The following is a 15237-nucleotide window of genomic DNA, read 5'->3' on the forward strand; positions in this document are numbered from 1 at the left end:
ATCTGTTGAGGATTGACGATGGATAAATAAATCACCCCCTGTCTTCACTTTACAGGAAAAGGCAGAAACTAAGTACACTGCCCCCCTCAAAAGCCTCATCTGCTGGAAAGGAAAGCAAGCACTATTCATAAAAATAAATAAATAAATCAAATATTAAAAGTATGTATATGTGTGTGTATCTTAGTAGTCTTTCTTACATGATCTGAACGGGCTTTTGTCTCCACATGTGTGTGTAGTAATATATCCAATATTTTTGTCTCCAAGCTGTTCCTGGGAACAGCAGCAGCGCAAGTAAGAATTCATTGGGCCTCTCAAATCTGGCTGCACTCCCCACCCCACCCCACCCCCCAATTTCAAATTTGAATGCTCTATTTATCTATCTATAGAGAGACCCGACTCTTCCAGCTTCCTGTCTTGTCCTGTGTGTGCGCGCTCATGGCGCGTCTTCTTCCCTTTGACTGCATTGACTGCCTCGGCGTCTCCAATTTCCCAAAACGCCATTGACCCATCCCTTCACTTGCCTTGCCTTATTTATAAGCACCGTTGGTTGATGATTGGTTGGTATATATAATCTCAGCCAAGAATCTTCTCCCATCCCATTCATGAGGAAAGCCTCGGATTCGGAGAGCCACCCAGTTTCTGTTCAGGTGAGCTTTCATGACGTTAATACGAATACAAGGAATAGCAGCATTGATTTCTGCTCCAGTAGTGTTACTGGCTCTGACATGAGTAGCAGTAATACTAGTAAGTTGAGCGACGGGGCGATCCTAGACAAGCACCAGCAAATTGACGACAACGACAACGATGATGATGATGTTCAGAATCATCATGAGGAGACTAGTCTCAGCTCCGTGGGGTGCTGCAATGGCGGCCCATATTCGAATCAAGTTATTTTCAGAAGCGTGAAGCCGCATAAAGGGAACGATAAGCGGTGGGACGCAGTCCGACGAGTGCAGGCCAGAGAAGGGGAGCTGGGACTGCGCCATTTTAGGCTGCTGAAGAAATTAGGGTTTGGAGACATCGGAAGCGTTCATCTCGCGGAGCTGAGGACCACCGGCTGCCTTTTCGCCATGAAAGTGATGGATCGAGCAATGTTGGTTAGCAGAAAGAAAGTGGTGAGAGCTCAAACTGAGAAGGACATCCTGTCTTCTCTAGATCACCCCTTCCTCCCCACTCTCTATTCCCACATCCAAACCGACAAGTTCTCTTGCCTTCTCATGGAGTTCTGCAGCGGCGGCGACCTCCATTTGCTCCGCCAGCGTCAGCCCCACCGCCATTTCTCCGAAGCAGCAGCCAGGTACCTAATTATCTTATCAACATTTATGATTATCTATCCATCGATGATCGATCTGTCTATGTTGCTGTTGACAATTAACAAACATATTTCATAGATTCTACGCATCAGAGGTGCTGCTGGCGTTGGAGTACCTACATATGATGGGCGTGATCTACCGGGATTTGAAGCCGGAGAATGTTATGGTGAGGGAAGACGGCCATATCATGCTCTCCGATTTCGACCTATCATTAAGATGCTTTGTGAATCCGACTCTCGTCCCCTGCGGCAGCCATGGCATCATTTCTTCAGCTTCCTATTGCATCCACCCGTCCTGCAAGTTGCCGCCGTCCTGCTTCCGACTTTTCAACTCCAGAACCAGAACCAGAGGCGAGAAACCTCCCGCCGGACTAGATTCGCTTCCGGTCCTCGTGGCGGAGCCGACCGCGGCGCGATCGATGTCGTTTGTGGGGACGCACGAGTACTTAGCCCCCGAAATTATCAGAGGTGAAGGCCATGGCAGCGCAGTCGACTGGTGGACGTTCGGCATCTTCCTCTACGAATTGCTTCACGGCAAGACGCCGTTTCGCGGCGCCGGCAACAGAGAGACGTTGTTCAACGTTGTCGGGCAGCCCCTGAAATTCCCCGACGGATCGGCGATCAGCTTCGCGGCCAAGGATTTGATCAAAGGCTTGCTGGCAAAGGATCCTCAAAAGAGATTGGGGTTCAAAAGAGGAGCTACAGAAATAAAACAGCATCCCTTCTTCGAGAGCGTGAATTGGGCTCTGATCCGCAGCACGCCGCCGCCTCAAATCCCTAACCCCGTCGATCTTTTGCCTTCGTTGAATCCAAAAATGGCAGCTCCGGACAATGCTACAAACGCCAAACAGTCGTCAGATTCCTACTTGGAATTCAAATTCTTCTAACAAACTTTCCTCAAACTTGTATGGATTGTGTATTATCTGTTACACCATTTTCTTTAATTTTATTTCAATCGTTCTGCTACAGCTCACAGGTCATCATGAGTTTAGTTTTGGGTAATACCTGAATCTTGCTTGAAGATCTATCAAGAAGTAAGAAATTTATTGCCCGCTTGAGGAATTCTGTTTTCTTCCCAAAATCCGGGCAAAGTTCCTGTTTATTGTTGCTCTATAATTAACCTGGTGATTCCTGAAAAAGAAAAGAAGGAAAAAAAAACGATAGAGACAATGCATTGTGGCATCAAATGGGAACTCGTGACTTAGCTTGTTCCATGGCATGCAAATGCAATGCACTATGCTGCTTTAATCCTCTGAGATTCTGTTCTGTTATGCTCAGTTCAGTTGCCTGAATAATTCCAGAGATGCTCTTTACAGTGGGCAGTCCTTGCACATAAAAAATTTGCTTTCGAAAATTGGGCCCACCTCTTTACACGTGCCAAAATTATATCCTCCTTGTACATTTCAGTTTCCTCTTGTAATAATTTCTGAAAGGTAAAATCCAACATCAAATGGATCCGTCGTCATGTGGCAGTAAGCATCCTCCTGCCAGAATTGAAAACGTGATTACCAGCCTAACCTAAGTTGTTGGGTTGGGCCCACTTAATTTTGGGCAGCTTAACGAGAGGAGCCAATGATGAGAAAGATCCCTTTGTCGAAGAGCTTCAAAGTCGTCTGCTAATCTTAGCTTTGGATGATTACAGCAAGTGAATTGAACCCAAGAATCATCTGTGAATGTTAGAGAATCTGATGTGTGTGTGGGGGGGGGCCGTGAGAGAGAGAGAGAGAGAGAGAGAGAGAGAGAAGGGAGATGTGTTTAGAAAGAGGAGGGATATTGCATGTGTGTATTTTTCATGTCATGTCAAACAGTTTTCTCTTGGTTTTTTTTGGATTATTGGCTAAAGAATATCATGCAATTGTTGTTAAATGGGGAGCCAAAATTGCATGCATATCGTGTTCCCACACTTGTTAAATGCCTCTCCACCTCCATACAATTTATTAATGCTTTCAAAATTAAGTGTACTGAGAAGACAAGAAGAAGAAGAAGAAGAAGAAACAAGAAACAAGAATCACATCGTCATTACTGCATCAATTTGCACAATCTCAATCTGAATATCCTAATCCAATGGGGAGACCACCCTGCTGCGATAAAGCCAACGTGAAAAGAGGACCCTGGACCCCTGAAGAAGACGCCAAAATCCTTGCCTACGTTGCCAGCCATGGCATCGGCAACTGGACCTTAGTCCCCCAGAAAGCAGGTATCTATCTCATCTTCCTTTTTAAACTTAATTATATATGTATGTATAATTTGGCATGGCATGGTAGCACATGTGTGTGTGTTTGTGTAGGCCTCAACAGGTGCGGGAAGAGCTGCAGGCTGAGATGGACCAACTACCTCCGCCCCGATCTCAAGCACGACAACTTCACTCCCGAGGAGGAAGAGTGCATTCTTGAACTTCACAAAACCATCGGCAGCAGGTACTCACAAAACTTCATCAATTTATGGATCCAGAATTCCTTACAACGACATTGTTGTTGCAGATGGTCTCTGATCGCGAAACGGCTGCCGGGGCGAACAGACAACGACGTGAAGAACTACTGGAACACAAAACTGAAGAAGAAACTGACTAAAATGGGGATCGATCCCGTGACTCACAAGCCTTTCTCCCAGCTTTTCAGCGAATATGGGAAGATCAGTGGTGTTCCTCCTCCAGGTTCCTGCAGGAACAGAAACCCTTTCCTCCACAATCCAGCGGCAGGCGGCACTGACGATGGATTATCATCATCGCCATCAATTTGGAAGCCAGAAAACAGCAACAGGCACAAGATCATTGAGATCAATAACAACAATAATAATAATAATAATCGTCCGGTGGAGAATGTCCATTTGCCACATTTTTTGGGCGATCAGGTATTCTCCCCCTGTGATGCATTTTCTTCTTCTTCTTCTACATCCTTGTCTTCCAATGGAGGAGGAGGAGGAGGAGGAGTCACGCATTTGGGCTGCGGACCATCTCAGTCGTGTGAGGGATCTCAGCTGGTTCAAATGGTGCCTTCTTCTGACCCCTTCTTTATGTCGAGTAACGAATACACTCTCGGAGATCCTTCAATACTACCACCACTACCACTTCCACTTCCACTACCAGACAATTATAACGTGGACCAAATGACAACGACTACACTGAAATGCGAGTATGGTGGCGGGATTGGGATTGGGATTGGGATTGGGATTGGGATGATGAAGATCATGCCGCTCAACAACGACGCCATTAATAATATTCCTCATAATTATCTGGAAGGTTCTTCATGTGATGAACAACAACAGCAGGATGGATCAGACACCACAGCCAGATCCAGATTGACTGCTACTACTAGTACCGATCAGGAGAGCTCCTCCTCCATTGCTGCGGCTGCACAGTCATTCGTAGAGGCAATCTTTGCTCATGACAATGAAATGCGCCTAGAGTTTCCTGATGACATGATCTTGGACGAAACTACTTGAGATTATTGATTCTATCTTTCTTGTCTCAGATCCTCTTCTTCCTCCTATATGATCTATTTTTCACTTGCTTTGAAATAACTTTTCAATATCCTAAGCTTAATCATATATACAAGACATGACATTACTGCTTCGAATTCTCATAAATAACTATATTGATTCGTTACCCACAAAAACTATTCCTTGCTACTCCATATATTTCTAAGTATCCAACTCCGAGAATCATGATCACAACCATCAAATCAAATCAAAGGCAATTTGAGAGTGTAGGCTAGGCTGCCATTTGGAAAGAGGTATGTATGTATACACACGAGTTGACACATCCTCCTTTTCATGATACATATATATTTTGGGCAAATTAATTAAAGCTGGAATGGTGTGCCCCTGCAGCCCCTGTATCAATAAATAGGGCCAAGAAAGCATGATCAATTTTTCATTACATCCCAACAAGATCAGGATTTGTTGAAAGAACCCATTCATTCACTCACTCACTAACATTTTGATTGCTTTATTTCTTCGATTATACAACCAACAGCTAGTGGGCCAGGATCCGGACACCCCTTACGGACTGGTCATAATTATTATAACTATTTGTGGTGAGTTTTTATTTATTTAGGATTTGTTTAGCCATGTTTTGATATTTTGGTTTGTTTTGGGCCGATGGTTTGGTTCACTGAGATGAGGTTCGAAGAAAAAGCCCAATATTTAATAGCAGACGCCATAAAATTAAAATATCTTAAATGGAAATGACTCAGCAGCAAGAACAAGATCAACAACGGTGGGGAAGGCGAAAAAATGTCGATTCTCCAAACGCCTCTGCACATCACAGGCAGTGATTTCCTTTGCCCAAATACCAATTTTCTTGGTTTTTCAAAGCCCAGCTGCAGCTGCAGCGTTCGATACCGGCCACTCCTCGTCACTCTCTCATACAGTAAGTCATTTCAGTTACACTGATTTTCTCAGCTCTTTGTAGTCTCTTAGAAGACGATAAACATGGCAACATTTTGTCTGATACATCAGAACCCAAGAGCAAATTTGTTGATGATGCCAAGAAGAGAGAGCTTCTTGAGCAGTATGGTCTTAATCCTGACGAGTTCTTATCCGATGCCTCTCCAAAGGTCATCCTTTTTTTTTTTTTTTTTTTTTTTTTTTTCCATTATCATTATCGTTACGTGTGTGGTAGAGTGATAAAGGTGTAGGTACTTCCAGTAGGTAGTTATGACTTTATGCCACTTTATTGAATTATAGGTAAAGAGGAGAAAAGAACAGGGGAATACAGGAATGAAAAACCATACACCTTTGGAGGAGTCTAAGCCTCCTCGGGAGACCCACAAGTTGCTCCAGGTTTGAAGATTTTCTTCACTCTTTTAGGCCACCTTTGTTTCTGTACAACTTAATTAACACAGAACACATTGGTTGTCACATGTATATATTTTTTTTAAGTTAATTTGAATTGGTAAACAATTTTGATTTATCTTGGGCCCGGGCTGAGTAGCCAGATGATCCTGGCATTATTGCTTCCACTGGGTTCAAATAGGATTATTAGCATGTTATGTTGGTTTGTGGGATTGTTTCTTTGGTTATGGAGCTTTTAGATACTTTGTTTCTTTATTCATTTCAACATTTCTTGTGGCTTTAAGGATAATCTTCTCTCATCTAAAATGACATTGCAGGCTGATGGCAATAATTTAGGATTATGTTTGTTGATTTTTAATACCCAAAACCGGAAATTCTGGCTCTTCTCCCATTCTAAGGGTGCACAGTCTATTTTGCCTTAAGTGAAGCTTGATCATCAACTATAGGGCCATGGACACCTTTTCTAACCTGCTGTATTAACCCACATGTAATAGTTTTCTTTTATGTCTTCCCCCAATACTTCCTCAAAAAGCATTAATTTAATGGCCATAGGAGCCTTCTCGTTGAGCTCTAACCAGCCGTGATATGAGATTATGGCTGGTTTTTCTCCATTTCCTAGTTTCTGCAGCAACCATTTCCCAGTGTTTCCACTCAGCAAGAATGGGAGGAGTCTTTAGCTTTATTGATTGCTGATGCTACTCGATTTTTACAATTGCACAAAATGTATAACTATTCATGTCAACTTCTCACGTCTGCTTTGTTTCTTCTTGTTAAAACTGGCCGCAGTTATTACGGTTTCACTTCTGCTCATAGAACATGCAATATTTGCTCAAACACTGGAAAACTATTAAAACTGTCACCAGTTGGCAGTTTCACGTGATTTCAGATAAGTTTATTTTGGCTCAAGTATGTAGCAAACACTACAATAGGTTCAGAAGTATCAAAGTCAATTACAATATATCAGCACCAGAATTAAGAAAAAGTCAGAAGTATTAATTTAGAATGGCATTTAGGTCCTGGGAGGAACAGCTCGGAGGAAAAAGTTACTCTCCCCAAAAGGTATGGATGTGCGGCCTATGATGGAAGTTGTAAAGGGAGCAGCTTTTGCCATTTTGCAGGTATATCCCATCTAACATTATGTATATATGAACTCGACTTGGCATGTGACTTGTGAGAAGCATCTCACCTATTATTTAATTAAAACTTGAGCTAATATCGAGCAAGGAGCTAATGGCTAATGCATTTTTAATCTGAAAGGCAGCTGGTGGCTGTCCACAGTCTCTAAGACCAGGGCGCTGGTTAGACTTGTATAGTGGTACAGGATCTGTCGGCATTGAAGCTATCAGTAGAGGATGCTCTGAGGTGTGCTTTTTACTAATCAGTTTTGTTTTGAGGCTCAAAATGGAGTTTACACATTACTCTCCCTGATAATCATTATCACAAATTACAGTGAAGCAAACATTGCCATCACTTGATATGGTCCTTGCTTGTCTTTCTCAAAACATTTACTAGATTAAGTAATTATGTTTAGGTCCATTTTGTGGAGATGGATCCTTGGGTGGTTTCAGACGTGTTACGCCCAAACTTGGTATCGACCAAATTTCTTGATGCTTCAGTGATCCACACTGTCCGTGTTGAAACCTTCTTGAAAAATGCGAAGTCTTTTGTAGGTGATTATATTCATGCATTTACATCATTCCTAAATTATTGACTTTGGGTATGAAGGGATTTATGAATACAATGAGTTAATGATTTTCCGTGTACTATCTGCATGCTACACCATTTTAACTTTACTGTCCCTGTGCAATGTTCTTACATGTTGGAATCAATTGCTTTAGGTAATGATGGAGTGTTCGACTACATAAGTGTCACTCCTCCATATATGCTGGTAGACTATGCTGAACTGATGGATCAGATTTCCAGTTCATCAGTTGTTGGGGAGAATACCTTTATAGTAAGGGCAAATATATTAAAGTCTTGATTGGACATGAATTTTATTACCAAGCCGCTTAACTTTTTTTGCTAACTTCTCCAGGTAGTTGAGTATCCACTGAGGACTGAAATGCCGGATGTGTATGCATCCCTTGTGAAGGTAATTTGATTAATATTTGACTCATTACTTTGCCAATGTTGACATCACGAAGATGATATTAGTTTTGTGTGTTCGCTGATGTTTTTCTGAGACTCACTGCAAAACAGCATTAATTTGGGGGTTAATTATGCAGGTAGCTGATCGGCGATTTGGCAGGACACATCTGGCAATATACGGTCCAAAGTGGGCGGTAAAGAAGAGGGATTTGTAGTGTGTAGACAAGAGAAATGGTTTCCATTCTAAACACAGTGGTCAGAAATCAGTTCCTAATGATTGCAATTATGCAATTATGTAATACTATGTTAGTTACTTAGTTCTGCTCGGTGTCTTTGCAATTTGGGTTGAACTCACTCTAGCTGTATATTTTTTCAGATACGAAGAGTGTCCCAATTTGGTCGGTATGTCAGGCTACTATTATATATTAAAAGAGATAACTTAAAAATGGCCACACACACACACATATATATCTTTATGCTGTGAGATAAAGTGGTGCTGTTAGTATTTGAATTGAGTCTAACAAGGTTCAAAACAAAATCGAAAATCTAGATTCAAAATGACCCCTATATGTTCTTTTTATCCATGTTTGTTTGCACGGTAGTGCTGTCTTATGCAGGAGACCATCATACCTTAGTGGAGCCACAATCTTGCCTTTAAGGTCATGGATCAACTTAAAATTCGGGACGGATTTTAACTGTTTACTATTTCTTGGATACCCCTCCCTCAGTCATGCTTTACTATTCTTCCTTGAGACCAATTGTTTCACAGTTGAGCCAGAAAGGCAGGTAAATGTAAGTTTGAGCATTGCCATGGACCCATAATTGTGAGATTTCTCCATCGGCATTTAATGATAGTGATTCCAGTACGATTGCAGCAGCAACTTCTATGTAGTCTGTATAATGGCAGATTTTACACTTACTCCTTTTTACTTGGTGTTTTCCCAATAAGGTTGCTTGTACAGTTTGCAATCCCATTACAACTCCTGCATAGTTAAAGATGATCATGTAGATTTAGACAAAGAGGATTGAAGTTATTTCCTGAGACAGATTTTGTTATATGTGCTGTTTCTGTCACATGTGTTTCTCCCTGGACATTAAAAAGAGCATGTAATAGATTCAGTCAGGACAAGACACAGGATGTTGCTGTCCCCTCCCCTGATTGGACATGTAGGATGATGGTAAATATCATAATTGTCTATCTTTACTAGATTCAATCCACCTCATCTTTTTTGACAGCAACTTGTGTGCATCTGCTGCAATACGAATGCATCAAAGGAAAATATTTTTTGTTATTATGCAAATTGTCACTAACCCACCTCTGTATGTTCTGTATCTTCATCAGGGCATATTTCTGCTTTGGCTATTTTCCCTTCTCTAGGGAATAAATTGATGGCACAGCACCCAAAGCTCTCACCCTTTTAAATTGAGGGCATGGATGAGGAAATAGGAAAAATTAGAGAGGTCCCATAAAAATTTGCCACAAAATGGAACATGCCGAAATAAAGGGGGAGTTGTTGGGATGGACCAATCAGTGGGAGAAAAAGCAATATTGGAGGCCCCAACTTTACCTGTACTATTACTACTACTTCTACTACAAGTATTTCTTCAACATACTTGCTGCTTTAAAATGGCCAACTGAATTCTTCTTTGACAAGTTCATCCATTCTTGGTTGAGAGACTATATAAGCTGTCCTGTCCTGTCCTGTCCTGTCCTGCCCTAAACCTGCCAGTTTCTTCTTCTTCTTCTTCTTCAACCTCTTCTCCTCAAATGAGTCCTTGCTAAGCTGCAATACCATATTTATTCTTGTGTTCAGGTGATGGGCATGAGCAGGAAAGCTGTGGGGGCTGCTGCTTTGTCAGTTAGTGTTGTCTGGTTTTTGGTGGTTGTGAGCTTATCATCAGACTGGAATAATAGAAGGGATAATGCAGTCACTGCAGTTCCATCAATCACAGGTGGAAGAGGGAAACAACAGGGCAGCAGCATTCATCATCAGGATATCAACATCAATTATGTCAGCAAGAGAAGAGTGCCCAATGGACCTGATCCTATCCACAACAGGTACCACCCCCTTGCCCTTCTGCATACACCCCAACTGCACTGATTATATACACAAACACACCATATATCCAGTCTTGCTGGTTATTGTAAGTCATCATTTACAGCTCAAAATGTGACTTTGTTCATAACAGGAGAGCAGGAGATTTGCAACTGCCACCCACATAAGCTTAATCCTACACTTCAGGATGAACACAAGGTAATCTAGAAGAAAACAACCAATGCAAATTTATCTTCAAACCTTCAAATTCTACACCTATAGTTTATAATCTGGAGGAATTGTATGAAAATTATCAGTCCATGGGTCCTGTTTCTGTACATGAGCAAACCAGAACCATTTGAAGTTTCCCCAGAGCCTATCATGACATCTACTAGTCTTGAATTTGCCCCTTGAGCCTAGAAAGAATTATTCAAGAAAGTTTGCTTTGCATATACACAAGCAGCAAACAGTTAGTCTAACTAATAATTAGTTATTTGAAAGGGTGATTGTACATTTTCTTTTCCTTTTCTTTTTGGTTAATGGTTTTGTATATGTGAGCATTGAGACTTGAGTAAAATTTGTCACAGCTTTTGTTGTTGGCGTGTCCATGCAATAAAGGGTTGCTGTCCTTTACCTTTTGTTTAGGATTTGATGTTGTCTTTTGTTCCTATTAAAGCATGTAACCAATTTGCATGGGTTAAAATTAAAGGGGCACTTCTTTTCAAATTGTTTATACCTTTAATTCTAGCTTAAGGGACATTCTGGCTTCCTAGTGCCCCAAATTGAGGTTGCTTACCTCTGATTAAATATGTATCTATATGTTCTTCCAATTTGAGTATTGTTTCTTACTAACGGATCAGTGAGCAAAATACCAAACCAATCATTGTTACAGACTTACAGTCCTAAATGAAAAGGTAAATCTCAAGTTCAAAAAAAGCAAACTGTATATTCTCTCCTGATTATTTCCCCAGTCATATTACCTTTTATTTGTGTGCTTTGGTTTTTCTATAGGTGTGATTTTGATTGTTTCAAGAAGTCCAAAAGTGAGTGGCATTCAAACTCAAGGTGGCTCTTTTTTTTCCCTCAGCTGCCATGAGTTTATTTATTCATTACTTTATTGTCTCCTCCACTCTACAGCAGGAACAATGCTCCAAATGCATCAGATACGGATATACGCTATAATCTTGACTATCTTAAAAATAAATAAATATCACCTGATATTACCGTCCACTTTCAATATGGGTATCTTCTAATTTCAAAACAGACTCAGCCTTAAATTGAAGATCAAGAAGTAAGATTTATTCTTCATTATTAACTTTAAGCACTGCAGCAAATGGGATAGACTTAGCCATCTGTATCTATGTTTAAGTGTAACAGAAACACAGAGAGATTATAGTAGAGGGATGTGTTTTTTGCAAGGGATTGCGAAGATGAGTGACCGGAAAAAGAAATACCAGGTTGTCATAAAATTTTCTGGATCAAGGGTCAAAGGAGCTCAACCACAGAGCAATTACATTGATCAAGATGTTACCACAAAGTACATAGCCAAAAAACACTAGGAACAACAAGAATGCCTTGGGTAGTAGTGTCTATGCAGATAAAATGTATTATCATACAGTTGCATAATATATGTATATATATACCATAGTGTTCAGACAAGAACCTCATGATTCTTGTTCCCCTTCTGTTAAAGGAGGCTTCCCAAACACCAGAGGAAACCCATCATTGTGTCCTTCCAAGCCACCTTCCTCAGCCATACTCTTTAGTGAGTCATAAATCTGATACATTGACCACCTATTCTTGGGCTGAGACACAACACAGTTACAGGCACTTCTCAAGAATCTCACTATCTCCTCCTCGTCTCCCTTCCCGACTAACTTCCCATCTATAGCATCTTTTATCCGACCAGCACTGTCAAGCTGGCTTACCCACTCGACCAAATTTCCCTTGAATGCTTCATCAACCTTGCTAACATCAAGAGGTTTCAGTCCAGTCGCCAATTCAAGAAGCACCACTCCAAAACTGAAACAATCCCCTTTGAGAGAAGGGACCATAGTGCTCGAATACTCTGGAGCAATATATCCTGTTTCCCCTAACTCTGCATACAGGAAGCTGCTCTCATCCGGTTCTGATGAAGTGAAGAATCTCGCCAAACCAAAGTCCATAATCCGCGCATCAAAATCCTCATCAAGAAGTATGACATTCGAGCTTATATTCTGGTGCAAGTTCGGAGGGTGAAAACCATGGTGGAGCCATGCAAGCCCTCTTGCAGCTCCCAACGCTATACTAAACCTCGCTCTCCAATCCAATACCCCGGCGCCGCTATCACCACTCAGCATGGAACGCAGAGTCCCATTCGACAAATGCTTGTAAATCAAGAGCTTCTCATCCTCCACTAAACAAAACCCTAACAATGGCACCAAATTCGGATGCCTCAGCTGTCCCAGCCGATTCATCTCCATCCTGAACTGCTTCTCCCCCATTTTACAAGCGCTAAGTCGCTTGACCGCTAGTGCAGATCCGTCCGGCAAGACAGCCTTGTACGTCGTCCCTGTCCTGCTCGCCACCACTAAGTTCTCCTTGCTGAAATTGTCTGTAGCAGCTAACAAATCAGCGACCTTAACCTTGACAAGAGGCTTCTGAAACAGGACAACCTGTGTAAGCTTATGGCCTCTCAGAACCTCAATCCAACTGCTCCCATCATCCCTTCCATACCCTTTCTTGCCCCTCTTAGACGACCTCGTGTAATAAAGCCACCACAAACCGAAAACCAGCAGCAATGATGCAGCAGCACCAAAAACCCCTGCTGCAACAATAATGGCCAAACTTTTCTTACTCAATCCACCACATTTCCCCACTGGCCTACCGCAGAGGCCACTGTTCCCATCAAAATTGAGCTCCAAATCCCGTCTGAAAGACGGGATTCTTCCCGACAAGTCATTGCTTGACGCAGTGAATTTTCTGAGCCTCCCTAAGTTGGAAATTTGGTTGGGAATGGTCCCGGACAGTTTATTGTCGTCCAAAATCAATTCGTTCAAATACGAGCAATTGGCGAGATCCGGCGGGATCGGGCCGGTCAAACCATTTCGCGACAAATCTAGGGTAACTAAATAAGGGAGCCAAGTGCAGATTTGGGGAGGAATATTACCGGAGAGAGAGTTTCCGGCGAGATTTAGGGTTTGGAGGGCGTGGCAGAATTGCAGGGAATTGGGAATCGCACCTGTCAGGCTGAGATCGCCGAGCTCGAGACGGATGACTCTGTTCTCCTGATCGTTCCAGCACGACACGCCGGTGAATTTGCAGATGAAACCCTCGGTGGTGTTGGAGAAGTTCCAGGAGTCGAGCCTGCCTTGCGGATCGGACACCGAGGTCTTCAGCTCCCGCAGGCACTTGACATCGTCTTCAGAAAGGGAGAAGGGAAGAAGTAAGAGCAGCAGCAGGAAGGATCTGAGGATCAGAAGGGGGGACTGATCATTCATTATTGGGTGCTGCCGTGGTGAAGACTGAGGAAGCAGAAGAAGATGGATTGGTATTGGTATTGAAGAATCGAAAATGGTGGTTGGGTGGCTGGGTCAGTGTGGAGCCATTCTTTATCTTTCCTCTATCATCAGCAACTTCTGGGCATTGCTTTCAGGGTTCACTGGCGACAGAGAATTGACTTCTCGGGTTTTGTGAGAGAGGAGAGAGAGAGGACCTTGATTTTCAACCATGGGACAAGAATGGGGGGTTTCGTTTTGACTGGGAGGGGACGATTGGTTGATTTTCGGAGGTCCAGGATCTCGGAAAATCGGACGGTTGAGATCGTGGGTGTGAAGAATGCATGGTGTGGATTCATCTGGGGACGGTGATGGATTGATTAGTAGGTACTAATCAACTTGGATTCCCTCATAATCTTGTTAGGATTAAGGAATCCAAATTACTGTTATTCACTCAGGAGGGTTTAGATTTCAGTCGTGTTATAGTCTCCAGACATGAGCATTTAATGTCCGAAATATTCTTCTCAACTTGCTGTGCGTCGTGTTATGGGTTATGTCCCTTTCAGTCTTCGTAAAAAACGCTAATGATGTTTTTTATTTATTTATTTTCCTTAGACATGAGCTTTGTTTTAGACCTTTTTTCCCCTATATTTTCTTAATAATTTTTAAATATTATATTAAATATATATATATAACTTTTTTAAATATCACATTAAATATTATTTTATTATTTATAATAATACTCTAAAAACATTTAAAAAAATTTCTTATCTAAACAAGTTTTGACAGCGAAGGTTGGGAGATAGTTATAATAGGAAGGTGGAAGAGACTAGAGGACGGGCTCCTTTTGTTATTATTAGCAACCCGGAGCGGTCAGAAGAATCATGTTTGCGGCTGCTCCTTTTATAATGTTGGGCTTACATAGAAGCATTTCTTAGGCATTTATAAATCATGTGATATTAACATATAAGAATTTAAAAAAATACAAGAGACACCAGTTATTGCCTTTGGGCTTTAAAAAGTTTCGAGCAATTGTCCTGCAAGTTTGAAGTTTGAAATTATTCACTCCTAGTTGGCCCACCTGGAGTCCGCCGCTTAGGAATGTTCGGTGGATTGTATTTAAAATCAGTCCATTCAAATGCCTCAAAGAACCGAATCTAAGTTGATACGGTCCAATTGCCTGAAATTTCCACCGAACCGTCCTTAAACAGTTTCGGGAATCTCATCGTCAGTTGTAACTATCGCTCCGAATTAGAACCATGAATTACAGAACCGCTAGTGAGTGATCTACGAACTTAACAAGCCCAAAAATGAAGTTCGAATTCGTCACTTTAGTTTTTGAAAATTCCAATTCAACACATAGCAACATCAAATTTATTGAGACAAATTTTGATTGTTTATAATTTCAATGAAACTAATTTTTATTTCTCCCCTATTAATTTAATACTAAATTTATAAAAAATTTAAAATTCATGAAATATGTTGTTCTTTTTTTTTTTTTTTTTTCTGGCATGACTTAAATTTGAATTAA

General features: G+C 41.6%; 5 protein-coding genes across 5 annotated transcripts; 4 read left to right on the forward strand and 1 right to left on the reverse strand.

Moving 5' to 3' along the window:
• The first annotated feature begins 232 nt into the window (after nt 1-232).
• LOC127244571 (serine/threonine-protein kinase D6PKL2-like) lies at nt 233-3010 on the forward strand. Its single transcript, XM_051265146.1, has 2 exons — nt 233-1297; nt 1392-3010. Exons 1-2 carry the CDS (start codon nt 603-605, stop codon nt 2197-2199), a joined length of 1503 nt encoding a protein of 500 aa, XP_051121103.1. The 5' UTR covers nt 233-602; the 3' UTR covers nt 2200-3010.
• Nucleotides 3011-3301: 291 nt separating this feature from the next.
• Nucleotides 3302-4814, forward strand: LOC127242287 (transcription factor MYB35). The gene is made up of 3 exons (XM_051261771.1): nt 3302-3509; nt 3600-3729; nt 3793-4814. Exons 1-3 carry the CDS (start codon nt 3377-3379, stop codon nt 4751-4753), a joined length of 1224 nt encoding a protein of 407 aa, XP_051117728.1. The 5' UTR covers nt 3302-3376; the 3' UTR covers nt 4754-4814.
• A 682-nt stretch (nt 4815-5496) lies between these two features.
• Nucleotides 5497-8599, forward strand: LOC127242804 (uncharacterized). The gene is made up of 9 exons (XM_051262499.1): nt 5497-5681; nt 5771-5868; nt 5999-6094; nt 7120-7224; nt 7364-7468; nt 7638-7776; nt 7945-8060; nt 8142-8198; nt 8332-8599. Exons 1-9 carry the CDS (start codon nt 5546-5548, stop codon nt 8407-8409), a joined length of 930 nt encoding a protein of 309 aa, XP_051118456.1. The 5' UTR covers nt 5497-5545; the 3' UTR covers nt 8410-8599.
• Nucleotides 8600-8744: 145 nt separating this feature from the next.
• LOC127242811 (CLAVATA3/ESR (CLE)-related protein 25) lies at nt 8745-10863 on the forward strand. The gene is made up of 4 exons (XM_051262511.1): nt 8745-9372; nt 9537-9764; nt 10009-10253; nt 10385-10863. Exons 2-4 carry the CDS (start codon nt 9714-9716, stop codon nt 10416-10418), a joined length of 330 nt encoding a protein of 109 aa, XP_051118468.1. The 5' UTR covers nt 8745-9372; nt 9537-9713; the 3' UTR covers nt 10419-10863.
• An 845-nt stretch (nt 10864-11708) lies between these two features.
• On the reverse strand, nt 11709-13936 carry LOC127242798 (inactive LRR receptor-like serine/threonine-protein kinase BIR2). The gene has a single exon (XM_051262485.1). The coding sequence runs from the start codon at nt 13707-13709 to the stop codon at nt 11895-11897; it is 1815 nt and encodes a 604-aa protein (XP_051118442.1). The 5' UTR covers nt 13710-13936; the 3' UTR covers nt 11709-11894.
• Nucleotides 13937-15237: the final 1301 nt, after the last annotated feature.

Source organism: Andrographis paniculata, unplaced genomic scaffold (assembly GCF_009805555.1).
Source record: "Andrographis paniculata isolate CXL003 unplaced genomic scaffold, ASM980555v1 Contig19END, whole genome shotgun sequence".
Taxonomy (NCBI): domain Eukaryota; kingdom Viridiplantae; phylum Streptophyta; class Magnoliopsida; order Lamiales; family Acanthaceae; genus Andrographis; species Andrographis paniculata.

Bases quoted from the DNA above. Each gene is read 5' to 3' on its own strand.
- LOC127244571 (XM_051265146.1), top strand. From the start codon at position 603: ATGAGGAAAGCCTCGGATTCGGAGAGCCACCCAGTTTCTGTTCAGGTG. The intron at 1,298-1,391 runs GTACCTAATTAT...CATATTTCATAG, and splicing joins TTCTCCGAAGCAGCAGCCAG to ATTCTACGCATCAGAGGTGC.
- LOC127242287 (XM_051261771.1), top strand. From the start codon at position 3,377: ATGGGGAGACCACCCTGCTGCGATAAAGCCAACGTGAAAAGAGGACCC. The intron at 3,510-3,599 runs GTATCTATCTCA...GTGTTTGTGTAG, and splicing joins CTTAGTCCCCCAGAAAGCAG to GCCTCAACAGGTGCGGGAAG. The intron at 3,730-3,792 runs GTACTCACAAAA...TTGTTGTTGCAG, and splicing joins CACAAAACCATCGGCAGCAG to ATGGTCTCTGATCGCGAAAC.
- LOC127242804 (XM_051262499.1), top strand. From the start codon at position 5,546: ATGTCGATTCTCCAAACGCCTCTGCACATCACAGGCAGTGATTTCCTT. The intron at 5,682-5,770 runs GTAAGTCATTTC...CTGATACATCAG, and splicing joins CCTCGTCACTCTCTCATACA to AACCCAAGAGCAAATTTGTT. The intron at 7,777-7,944 runs GTGATTATATTC...CAATTGCTTTAG, and splicing joins AAATGCGAAGTCTTTTGTAG to GTAATGATGGAGTGTTCGAC.
- LOC127242811 (XM_051262511.1), top strand. From the start codon at position 9,714: ATGGACCAATCAGTGGGAGAAAAAGCAATATTGGAGGCCCCAACTTTA. The intron at 9,765-10,008 runs GTACTATTACTA...TCTTGTGTTCAG, and splicing joins TGGAGGCCCCAACTTTACCT to GTGATGGGCATGAGCAGGAA. The intron at 10,254-10,384 runs GTACCACCCCCT...TGTTCATAACAG, and splicing joins CCTGATCCTATCCACAACAG to GAGAGCAGGAGATTTGCAAC.
- LOC127242798 (XM_051262485.1), bottom strand. From the start codon at position 13,709: ATGAATGATCAGTCCCCCCTTCTGATCCTCAGATCCTTCCTGCTGCTG.